Below are 12,881 nucleotides of genomic sequence, written 5' to 3'. Positions count from 1 at the left end.
GCAGCTGCTTAACCAACTGAGCCACCCAGGCGTCCCCAAATATCATTTTTTAAAAAGATTTATTTATTTATTAGAGAGAGAGAGAGAGAGATCACAAGTAGGCAGAGAGGCAGACAGAGAGCCTGATGCAGGGCTCGATCCCAGGACCCTGAGATGATGACCTGAGCTGAAGGCAGAGGCTTTAACCCACTGAGCCACCCAGGCGCCCCACAGATATCATTTATTAAAAGGTAGTATAATTCTCTAAACTCTGTTATAGAATTCACTATAAAGCAGGAAAAACAAAAATGTAAGTCGTAAGTCTCTGGCTAAATTTACTTTTTGGAGTTTTAAACATAATTCTCTTTCTCTCTTGATTTTCTGCCTTGCACCCAATGTTGTCCTCCATTCTTGTGTTTTATGCATCTGTGTCTCACTCTCTTTCTGTCTTTTCCTGCCCAAGATTTTAAGAAACTGATGGCATTGAATGCTCATAGTCTGTTAATTAGCGGTATGAAGTGGTAAGAACCTGTCAGGAGGCTTCCCTCTTTTGCCTCCAGATGAGGATTTGATGGGCAGCCCTTCAGAGTAAAAGGCCTTGCTTATCCTGATGAAGAGGAGTTAGTTATAGCATCAGCAGCTGGGGGTTCTGGGGGTACACATCTCCTTTCATCCATCCACTCACAGGTAAGACCTGGAGAGCCCAGCATCAGTGACAGCATCTATCTGGTCCCCCACAGTTCTAGAAAATTCTATTGTGCATTCTTTCTGTTCCTTTTGTTTCAACTCAGTTGGCTCCTGGAGTGTCCCCCCAAAGACCCCTTGTAATACAATGTGGGGACTCAAATTAGAGTGTGTTTTTTAAATATTCGAACAGAGGCAGTGGACACCATTGCTGTCTACCCAGACACAGGGACCTGATAAGGCTGGCCTTCCAGGGTGTTGGGCCCTGGGAAGAGGCTGGCAGGGGTTGGGCAGATTTTTCCTCTTCTCCCTTTTTTTTTTTTAACTCCCTTAAAGAAATTGGATTAAGTGTTTGTTTGTTTTCCCAGTGATGGATTGTCCTAAAACAAAACAAAACAAACACTCCCAAACAGATGCCCTCTAAAAGTTAGAAGTTTTGACATCCTGTCTTTGAACTACCCCCTTCCCGCGCTGCAGTGGGTAGTAAGCGTGGGTAGAGTGTGAGTTTGAACTTGATGGGTTTGATGTGAGTTGTGGTAGAACAGGCAGAGTTTTGCTAACATGGGCAAGCTAGGCCTTATGAGTATTTCCCAGCCAGCAGAGAACCAACATTGGCTGAAGTTTTCTACAGTCCAGGAGCTGGATACAGCAAGAACTGCTTGAACTAGTTGAGAGTGTAATTTCCTTGACTGGTTTGACATTGGGGGAAGTATGGATGTATGGGAGGAGGGCAGGAGGAAGGGCAAGATGTCTCAAGGGCTGGAGACATAGGTCACTCGGAGAGGGTTCTTTCTGGAGGAGAGTGTGACATCATTTCAGGAGAACTTGACTATTTAAACAGCTAGTTTTAAATAAATGAATAGTATTGATTTAATATCAATAGGTGACTTGAGATTGACCTCAACTTTACAGAGCTCTGTAACTCTTTTGCTTATTACAGTCTAACTATATTATCAGGAAGTGAAGAGAGATACTGATCAGCTCAGAGTGAGTCGGGGAGTCTACTTGAGGTCCAGAAAGCTGTGTCTAGTAGAAATGGTTACATTATAAACATTGGGTAGTTGAGGTAGAGGCAGTTCCAGAAAGTGGAGCATACCATTTTCACTCAATATTGGTCCAGGCAGAGAAGAGGGAGTAGTTGAACAAAATGACACAGTAACTGAGGGGCTAAATGAAGGTGAGAGAACCTTCCATTCTACCTTCTAACTGCCAAGTGTGCTGGTCATTACATTCCAGACCTCACCTAACTTGACCTTTCTCTTTTATTTGGCACTGTTAACCATTCTCCTTGACGCACTCCTTCACATCCTGTCACATCCCCCATGTCATCCTTTGGATATCCGATTCCCTGGCATTAGCTATAACCAACATCCAGGTAGATAAGTCACCAGTTCCACGTAAGGTTTTTCTCCTGAACTTTGGATTCAAAATGTCTATATTCTTCTCACATTTCCTTTCCCAGGTGCCCTGCAGTGACTTCAAATTTCAAACCAACCTCATTAGTCACTAACACAAACTTTCTCCACCTACTTCTTGTCTTAAAGGTCCAACATCCATACACTCACCTGAGCCTAGGGGTCAGCCTTGGTTTACCACCTCTCTCATCTTCATTCACTTACCAGTTCTTTCTTCTCCTCCTAAGGCTCTCTAGAATCCACTGATATGATACTGTTATAGTTAAAAAAAAAAAATTTCCGTGTCACTTGTTTGGACGACTACAAAAGTCTCTTAACTCTTGCTGTTAATTATACTCTTTCTATATGATTTCCAACATGATCTCTATTAAAAATCAGTTCTGATTGTGTGATTCTACTGCTCCATTCCTTGCAGTATAATGCCCAAACTTCAGTTGCACTGGAGCCTCTCACTGATCAGAACCATATTTAACTGATGCTCTGACCTCTGGGAAACCCTGGTAGATGGATAAGTGAGTAGACAGACTGACAAACAGATGGAGAGATTAATGAGTAGAAGTGTAGCACCAGGGTTTCTGGGCCCTGAGGATCACTGTAGTATTAGAACCAGAAGCAGGAGGCTGTGGGAGGCTGTAGTATTAGAACCAGAAGCAGGACAGGTTTTGATTCTGCCCTTGTAGAGACCAGAGTCCGACTGGATGTAGGATAAGTGAAATAAAAATCTTATCTAAATCCCTGGCTGGTACTTTAAGAATGAAAGATGGAAAACTTGGCAGACCCTTTGCATTCCTTTCTGATACTTATGTAAGGGAAGTCTCTTGCCCTGAGCATCAGCCATCAGGCCTTTGACAGGGGAACCTAGGTGAAGCTATGAGGTACCAAGAAAGAGAACTAGCTCGTAAAATGCCTGGTGACAAAAATACGCCAGTTTCTGGGGAAGTATACTCCCTGATCCAGTCAATTCCATTTTTAGAATTCTTGCTTGGCTCTTACTATTTCCTCCCCTTGAAACAGTCTCCCTTTTCTCCTGACAGTTCCAAAATCTATTCTTCCTTTACTTCCTCTCCAAACCCTTTGCCAATCCCTTTCTCTCACCTTGGCCACCCAACAGTCATGTGACTTAAATTGTTTGCTAATTAGTTAGTGTATAGATTTTATATATATGCCAATGTTGGTAACGAAAACGCCCCTGAAAGCCTCCAGATCCCATTGGCTTTAATTCGTAAACATTTATTTTTCACACATGCACTATTGACTGTGGATTCCAAGGGAGCTTCCTTCTAAGTAATGGCTTAGGGATCCAAGCTGGTTCTTGGATCTTCTGATGATGTAGAATCAACACATGGCTTCCTGGGTAGCTGTTCTTAAAACCCCTAGATTGAAGTGATAGCACTTTTTTTTTTTTTTTAAATCACAGTGTATTGGTTAAAACTACTTAAATGGCCTCAACTTAATTACAAGGGGGAAGTGGGCAATGTAGTGGGGTGCATGACGTGTTTGGTGGGCATGACTGTCTCTGCCACTCTTCATTGCCTCTGGGGGACTATATGCTCCTTCACTGTAGGTAATGTGTTTCTCATCTTTTGTATTCATCTCTTATCCAAAGTGAGGGTACTTAACCTCAAATCATTACTCCATTTTCCCAAAGTAGGTATATCTTAGCCAAACACTGTCTTTAATAGTGCTGGATGTGGTTAGATACCAACGAGTAAGCATATGAAATAGCTCTTGGGCATTTCTTCTTGTGGAAGTTAAGCCTGTGGATGTTGTCTTCCCTGAATTTGGAAACCTTTTATATTTCATGCTCTATCTCCCTTAAATTTACCTAGTCTTCATTCATCCTCAAAATAATAATTACTTGGCAAAAATGCAGTGCATTTGTGAATGAAGGAAGTAATTCATTCATATTAATATTTGACTATGACAGATTATTAACTCAAATGCTTTTGAAGTATGAAGAAAAGGTGCTTTAAGTTTTTTTTTTTTTTTTTTTTAATAAGACAAACTATGCAACCTGGAAACAAATTTGAAGGTTGGATGATTAGTTTATGTCTTAACACTTTAGAATTTGCATGGATATAAAGGGCGGGCCATTTCACTCTCTAATTTTCACTGAACTTGAGTTGACTCCTCCACATTCACCATGGCAACTTCAATGATCAGCACGTACATGGGCTCTGAAGTATGCTGCCAAAACTTTCCAACCTTAATAATGAATAGGTATGAACTCCATTATATAAGCCTCTCTCAACAAGTCACTGCAAAGCTCATGTAATTCTAGAGAGGTACTGCTTTCTCACAGCACACCACTGTGAAGGTCTAATCCGAAACTGTAATCTTACGGGGACATTTGTGTTTTCCCCTGCTAAAACCCTGTTGGTTCCCTTCTTACCCTGACATTGAGCAATATCACTTGCTTTGCATGCTCTCGGTTTAAACAAAGAAAGTAGCACTGGAAGGCAAATATTGCTAGAGCAGACAACTTTGGTTTAATGCATCTTTTCCTTTAGTAGGAATGCAAGCCTCAGCTGCTCTAATACTTAACCGAAGCAGGTCCCCATTTGAGTCTCTGTTTAATCGCTCTTTTATCTAGGCCAGCTGCTGCTCCTGCTGCTGCCATAGCTGTTCCTAATTGGAAGCGAGTTGCCTTGGTATCCTATCAGTTTAAACCGGCAGGATTGCTACCTAGAACCTGCACCCCAAACAGGCATCAGAAATAGCTCCTTTATAAATAGTATTGCAGTGTTTTATCAAAAGAGATAAGCTTTTATTATATAATTTTATTTCAGTCTTGTACCGCTAGGTATTTTATCAGATTATTTTTACACGAACTGAGGCTTGATCATTGATTTCGTAATGAAAAAATGACTTTGGTTTTACTTCATATTACTTAAAGCCTTTCCCATAAATTAATCCTCTTTTTTAACTTACGGAGAAAATTTCATACTCAAGGATAGTTATTATTCCTTCCACTTAACTATTTAGATAAGTTTAATGATCTATTGATGATTATTAAAGTGAACTGGAAAATATTATGCAGTTGTATTTCCATTAGAGCTACTGAGAAGACTCGAAATCAAAGCCTCTTTCCAAGTATCATTTTTTTTTTCAAAATAAGATTGCTGTAGATCCAGTTGATGAACACAACATTTGTATAAGTTCAAAATTTAATCAGTGCAACTGTCTTTTAATGTTTTACAAAAATATCACATTAGCCATGATGACAAGGCACCTTCAAAAGCTATAGTGGTTATTACTTTTCTGTGGCCCCTTTTGAGAGAAACAGTTTTACTGGACATTGATTTGTTTAGTTTTAACAAATAGAACTTCAGATAAGGGACAAAGCAAACTGTGCAATCATGTATGCACTGAGAGCCACTTGTATTGGCAAAACAAATATAATAGGACTGAATTTTTTGTTTAAACAAATGAATTGTATTAAGTGAATCTAAAGCCTCAGTGAAAAACATTTCTTTTACACAAATATGCACATTGAACCCTGTGCTGGCATTGAAGATGGAGTTGAGCAAAGCCTCCAAACACCTCAATAACACCCGTTCTGTGAATTACTTCAAACCAGTTGGGACTTGATGAAAGAACGCGAGGTATAAACCCCTTGAGGGCCTGTGAGTCACCATCTAGAAAGGCTCTTGAAAGGGTAAGAACATTTTATAGTTTGATCAATAGGAGTCTGAGAATAGGCTGCAGGATAAAGACAAGTTGAGGATTAAAAACTTTTGGAAACTTGAAGAATTGAATTACTCTCCTAAGGAAGTTCCCAGGAGAAAAAGATAGAGAGAGAAAGGAAGACTTTTTCATCAGATCTCAAGCAGCAACCTTTCTGTTAGGTCAGAATTCAGCTAAAATAGATTTGATGGTCATCAGCCCTTGTTATCTTAGTCTTGATGCAGAACTGTAACACCCAAAGTGCCTTTTAAGGACCAAGTTCCTGTCATACAGTAGTTTTGGGTCCATGTTAGGAGGAGGTTGAGGCAGTGTTGGAGACTTCAAAATTAGAGCAGCTTTTGCATAGAATATTTCATTGAAATAGACCCTTATTCAATTTTTCTAGCCAGTATAAGCTTTTACTTTGAAAACGTATGAAGTGGTGTGGGAAGTTGGGTCTTCCTTTCTCTTTTCACTGTTATTTTAGTATAAGTTAAAAATCTGTGGCATTAATATGGTTTATCAGAATTTAGATTCTCTTTGTAAAGGAGGAAGACAGTTCAATGCTGTGGCCACTGGAGCACATAAAAAATAATAACTAAAGGAGTCTGGATAAGAATTGGTTCTAAGAGTTATTTCTAGTCTTTTGGGTTTTGCCCTATTCTTAGAAAATTTACAGAACCCTACCATGTGATAGAAGTAAACAAAAGCTGAGACTTTCAAGAACCACTGCTCATGTGCTGTGCCCAGCAGGAGAATATCAGAGTGTGAACTTCCCCAGGCAAAGTCCATGGGCCTCTTTTCTGGATGACAGGGTAAAGGGTAGACCTGGTGACCATGAGGACAGAAGGTGGTGACATGGAAAGGTAAGCCCCAAGTAAGACTTGTGTCCTTAGAGTTGGAGTTGCATCTAGCACAAAGCTCTTTTTCCATTTTTCCTACTTGGGTTATACTGAAGAGGCTTTGTGTGGAGCAGTTTTTAGTACATTTAGTCAGAATTATGAGGAAAGCTGGTTTGCTTGATGAGACATTAGAGAAAGCTAAAGCCAACAGGAAGTGGGTAATTGAAAGAGGGAGATTGAATAAGGTGGGGAGCCCAGTCTAGATTGCTTCTGGCTTTGTACTAGTCCCATGTGAACCTTGCTGGAACCTCTTACTCTCTTGTTTCTGTAATAGGTGCTCACTCCTACAGAGAGCCAGCTAACTTGCACTTGAACCCTATGCAACAAGATAGGAAGAGCCTGTCAGTGAGTGTCTTCTGTTCCTAGATATTATTTTCTGGGTAAAGAGATGCAAGTGTCTGAGATACCATCTCTTCCCCAGGAACTTCCCAGGGAAGCAACCAGATGAACACTGCAGAGCATGGTGTTTCCCCTGCTACCACAAGGTTGATCATAGGGTTTGTACAAAAATATGAAACATTTAAAGCATACTATAAAAGATCTACTCATAAGGACATAAAAAATCTTCTATGCAAAGAGTCAGAAAAAAATTACAGTTTTTAAATTGAAATTAGGTTGCATACTCATTTATGAATACTGAACCCAAAAGACCTAAGGTTTTTCCACTTTAGAGAACATCTAGACATAGTCCCAGCTTCCCTCAGTCTCCTTGGCTGGAAAACTTAACCTCTTCTCCCATTTGGAGCTTCTTGCAGTTTATGACTCTGAGTTCTGACTCTTTCTCTAGAATCCTCCAGTAGGAGAAAAAAAGTAGTTTAGGGCTATTATGGAATAAAGGTCTTCCTGGTCAAACCAGTGAAACAGGTATCACACCTGCTCTGTTAGGAACCTCTGCTCACCTAACTGGGGTTCGAAGTCTGGACATAGCATCCAGCTGAATGGTACTTATATAGACCCTCTCCCCAACCCGATCCTCTGAGGCAGTCTTTCTTCTGAAACACTGCATATTTCTAAATGAGGAGGGAAAGAAGTGATAAAGCTTTCTGCCCAGGAATACTCCTTTGGAAAGGCCAACTTCAGTCCTGGCAAAGATGCCTTCAGAGAAAGCAGTCATGTGAAAGTCAGGGTGAAGGGATTTGAAGTTGACAGAGGAATGCAGACTTAACTTTTTTCCAGAAAGGTGACTTTTTGGTCACATGTCTTACATTTTCATTAATCAGGAGTAGTGCTTTATAAAACAAAACAAAGCAAAACAACCTTCTGTTCCATGCCCCAGGCAGCTTCCTGTGTAAAGCAGTCTGCGGCAGCTCGTCCTGTGTTCTGGTCGGAATTTTCCCCTTGAACTCTGCTTGTGGGGCTTCTTGGATCGTCTTATGGGAACAGCTTACACAGCTCTTGTTTCAGCCTGCCCGTTCTTTCCTGATATTTCCCTCAATTTCTTCTGTTCTTAGATCCTTCTTTAGAGGGTCATTTTGGATGGAAAGACGATAGGCGTAGGCTCAAAACGATCACAGCCTGGCAAAGCGATGACGTGAATAGGTGCTCCTGGGAATGGGGAAGGGAAGCATCAGCCCCCAGGTGTCCAGGCACAGTGGGCGCCTTTCCTCTCAGTGACCCTTTACCTTTCTGCCGCTATAGTCACCTGCAGATCTCAGGGCCCTTTATAACTACTTATCATTTTTAAGAACTAAATGTAATGAAGAGATTGTTGTTTCTATTTACAGTTAGGGAAACTAAGGCTGAAAGGAAAATTATCATTGGAATCAAATTCTGTCAGTTCTTTATTTCTCTCTTTGAAGCAAACTGTATTTCCCCCCAAATAAAAAATAAGAGTTATAGCCACTTAATGAGAAAAAAATTCATGTGCAATATTGTGCAGTGTTAAATTTGCAACTGTTATGGTTGGTGAAATACCTTTGTAACTTCGAGTGTCTGGATTCTTAAAACTAGGTGTGTTGAAAGACAGGTTCCCACCTAGCCTTCTTTCATGCATGTAAATTCAGTGCAAGCCTCTGTTTTAAGGAGCTTTATGTGGTTGGATTGACATTGCCTAATCAACAATTGAAAAAGTTAAGCATAACCTAGAAGTCATTTAGAACTATGAGTCACTTTCCTGACAAGCCAATAAGGCAAGAGAACCTGGGTTGCAAAACAATTACTAGCCCAGCCTGAGGGACCCTGGAAATATATTACAAGTATCAGTTAGGGAAACAAAGCAGCAGTGTTTTACCAAGCTGCAGAGAACAACCTAAGGTTGCTAACCAAACAAAATAACCTTACACTGACAATGCCAATTTTTACATTTGTTTCAGAACCAGGGACGCTCAAACCACCAGAGGTAAGATTAACTCTTCAATTTTTATTATATAACTTTTGCATTTCAGGTTGTTGGCTAACTTAAGCAGGCTTGAGCTTTTAGAATGTGAAATGTGCTTCTTAAAATGGATAGAAACAGAACTAGAGTGAGCAACCAAGTGCTTGTAAATGAAATGCACAGGTTAAATCAGAGGAATTTTCAGTCAGTCCCTGCCTGAAGATCTTAGGTAGAGGAAACATGTGAATATTTAAGAATATGTGTGAAATGGAGCCTTTCAGCATCTTAGTACTTACTCAGGTAAATTTCAAATGTTGTAACTGTGTGTGGTACCGCTATGGGGATACTTTTCTCTAGTTTCCTGCAGAATTCCACAAACCCCTGCAGTTTATCTGTATTCATTGGAATGAAAATCTTTGATCTTGCTCATATAGAAGGAAGGTAGCCCTCATCCCAGGGAATTGGTAGACCTGTCCCTGTCATGAAACATTGCATTGCTGCCCAACATTTGCTAGTCCTGAAAAGTTCTAACATTGTTCATCTAAGGATATGGATTCATATTTCTAGTAGTTTTCTGTTTTGAGCACAAACATGATTTGTATCATGTCTTATTGATCAAAGCAAGATCTGATAACATTTTCTTTTGGTTTAACACAGTCTCAGGTCTAATGGCTTAGAACTGTGTGATCCTTCTCACCTCTCAGGATATGCTATTTTTTAAAAAATATGAAAGAGTGAAAAATATAACAGGTTCTAGACCATTGCCTTGGCCTTTAACCAAAAGTAGCATATTTCTTATCTGACCTCTAAATTTCTCCGTGACCTTATCACAGAGAAAATTAAAATATAAAATGCATATGATTACTTGTAGAAACCAAAAGTATAGTAACTTGAGAATTTCAGAGTAGAAGAATGACAGAAAAATTCTAGACAAATTTATTTTAACAGATAATTATATATCATTAAGAGGGGTGTAATATTTTTTAATAGGCTGGCATTTATGCCATTGGTAAAAATAATGAAAAGTACTGTAAGACATCAAATAAGGAGTAATTGTTTCTACTTCTCTTTTGCATAAGTGTGTAATTTGCACATAGTGAGGGTGATGTGAGGGGGCTCATATGCACCCCTTCCGTGTCTCAATTAACTATATTTTAAAGTCTAGAATCTGGATCAAGGAATAGTTCATATAAGTTCTTCTAGGGCTAAAATAAATTAATGTGAAATTTCTTTCAGTGTTTAGTTGACCGGTGAAGTTTTTCATGAGGACTGTAAGGACGCTGCCTGTGAAAGTCTTATAGGGCAGCTTCCTTTCTCTTATCCTCATGCTATTCTTCCATTATGGGAATCGAATTCCTCTTAGAGCTCTGAACTTTGCCACTTTACAAAACAAAACATTTTTTTTCCCCAAACAGGATGATTTCACTTGATTTTATTTAAGTGAGGTGAAGTGAGTATATTTATAGAAAGTGTGCTAATAAGAAGTGGTTAATAATTTTCATGTGATACTAAATAATTCTCTCCAGGCATTTTATCCTCTTAAAAAATTACATGGAAGCCTATTATGAAGTGAATTAATTTTCACATTGACTTTTTTTTTTTTTAACTGCAGCATCAGTGGTTTAGTGACTTGCTTAACTTTTGAATACAATAAGTGCAATTTTTTCTTTAATGTGTGATTCTGCTAATAATCTTTATTTTGGATGTGTAATTATAGTTACTGGCCAACCTATTTGGAAATCTTAGCTTGGTTTAAGGAGAAGTGTAACAAAAGAACATTAAGAAGCATCTGTCGCCTTAAACCTCCCCACCAAGACTGTGTGGAAAGCCCTTTACCTCTCTGAGGCAGATGCTTTATGATGCTCGGGAGTCTTCCCAGAAATAAACAATGTGCTCTGTGAGCTGCATTTCTCCCACTCTCATGAAGACCTTCTTTCTCTCCATATACCAGGTTGTAGTCCTATTCTGTTCCCCTTTCGATAGCTATGATTGTGACTTTTCTATTTTTAATTTTACACTTCATTCTCAAGGGAAATAGGTCAGTTTTCAGTAGCCACAACATCTGTAGGCCTTCATGACAACACCTGGGATGTTCATCCCATGTCCCACTCTGGAGTGGACCTGTCTCTAGTGAAGCTGTCTCTAGCTGTAGGAAGTAAGATTTTCATATGTATCCATTTAACACATATGTACTCTAAATCCATTCCTTAAAGGTTTTTCTACCTTTAAAACAGATAGAGGAACGAAAGCCAGCTCCATAGCAAATTAACTTTTGCTTATTTTGTTGGTAAAATCAACGGAGAATTTAATTTCTCCCAAAAGGCAAGAAGAGATTCTTGGGTGATGAAAGTAGTTCTTTTAGAGAAAGATAGGTAATGAAGCAAGAAATAACTCACATGCTTGTAAAATTAGGTTGGTTGGTTTTCCCCTCCCCTGCCCCTTCTAGGTTGATCAAAGAATATTGAGAAGGTTCTGAAGATCAATTCTCCTGATCTCATGGGGCTTTTCCCAGGCTTTTGAGAATGTGGGTGGGGGAAGGGACTGTGTTAGACGGAAAATGACAGAATGACAATGGAAATTGGCATTTTAAAATTGTTTTAATATGCTCTGCTAAACATATCTGAATTTCTTAAAATATTAAGATGAATTTTTTGGTGTTTTTGAAGTAAACTAAATCTCCAGAGGCATTTGGTCTAAGTAACTGAAAACATTTTTTTTTTTTTTTCAATACAGCAAGTCTTAATTCCACTGCCTACTCTTCCTGTAGAGAAGTTTGTTTTCAGGGTCACTGATTTTTTAGGAGGAAAAATCTAAAACGTAAGCAGTAGGACAACAACTTAGAAAAATCACTTGTAATTTATATGTATTTAAACAGTCAAAATGCCATGAAGTTAATAATGATGATGATGATGATGATGATAAGCTGTCACTTAGGAATCCTTCCTGCATGGCAGGAACTGTTCCAGTGATTTCACATGATTCATTTAATTCTCGCCACAAATGCTACGAAGTGGTGCTATTATTATCCCCATTTTATAGGCGAGAAAACTGAGACACAGAGATATGAACTAACTTGTTCAGAATCAAATAGCAGGTGCCAAGTGACAAGGTCTGAATTTGAACTCTGGCAGTCTGAGTCTAGAATCCATATTCCTAATAATTATACAATGTTCTCTATTTTTTCAGATAGTATGATACTAGTTTCAGGTGTACAATACAGTGACACGTGTATTGTTTAGTCTCCATCACCTATTTCACTCACCTCACCCTCCTCCCCTCTGGAAGCTACCACTTTGTTCTCCGTAGTTAAGAGTCCGTTTTTTGCTTGTTTTCTCTTTTTTCATTTTTGTTTTTTTTAATTCCACATATAAGTGAAATCATAAGGTATTTGTCTTTCTCTTTTTCTCAGTTAGTATTATACTCTCTAGGTCCATCTGTGTTGTTGCAAATTATTCTCTATTTAATCCTAACTTCAGGGTGGTAGAGCATTGGTCTTCAACTTAAGGGCTCTTTTTCACATTTTAAGGCTATAATTTTTGTTTATTTTTAAAAATTTTATTTATTTGTCAGAGAGAGAGAGAGAGAGAACACAAGTAGGGGGAGCTGCAAGTAGAGAGAGAAGCAGACTCCCTGCTGAGCCAGGAGCCTGATGTGGGACTTGATCTCAGGACCCTGGGATCATGACCTCAGCCAAAGGTAGCTGCTTAACCATGATCCACCAGGCATGCCTTAAATCCAGAATTTTTAAATGCTACTAATTCAGGGATTCCAGGAATAGAACCCACAAAGGTTGAATTCCTTTCTTGCCTCTGAGCATTTTGATAGTAGAAGGTATAAGAGCATAGAAAGACAGCTTCTACTGTACATTAAGAAGGTGAAGGGATATGTAGGAAGTAAATAACAATCCGATATCATCATTAT

The 12,881-nt window shown here is 39.1% G+C and overlaps 1 protein-coding gene across 5 annotated transcripts in view; it reads left to right on the top strand.

Moving 5' to 3' along the window:
• VAV3 (vav guanine nucleotide exchange factor 3) overlaps positions 1–12,881 on the top strand; it is a 357,610-nt gene that overhangs the window by 233,905 nt on the left and 110,824 nt on the right. For 4 of the 5 annotated variants that reach the window (XM_082688262.1, XM_082688260.1, XM_082688261.1 and 1 more), the window contains one exon: positions 8,959–8,984. In XM_082688262.1, the coding sequence (XP_082544388.1) occupies positions 8,959–8,984 (26 nt within the window). Of the gene's footprint in view, positions 1–8,804; positions 8,985–12,881 lie in introns of those variants that run through there. The other variant, XM_082688263.1, reaches the window with a different exon arrangement.

This window comes from Mustela nivalis (genome assembly GCF_964662115.1).
Source record: "Mustela nivalis genome assembly, chromosome: 10".
In the NCBI taxonomy this organism is placed as follows: domain Eukaryota; kingdom Metazoa; phylum Chordata; class Mammalia; order Carnivora; family Mustelidae; genus Mustela; species Mustela nivalis.
The sequence above is the reverse complement of the archived record's forward strand: the minus strand, read 5'-3'. Positions and strand labels throughout refer to the sequence as shown.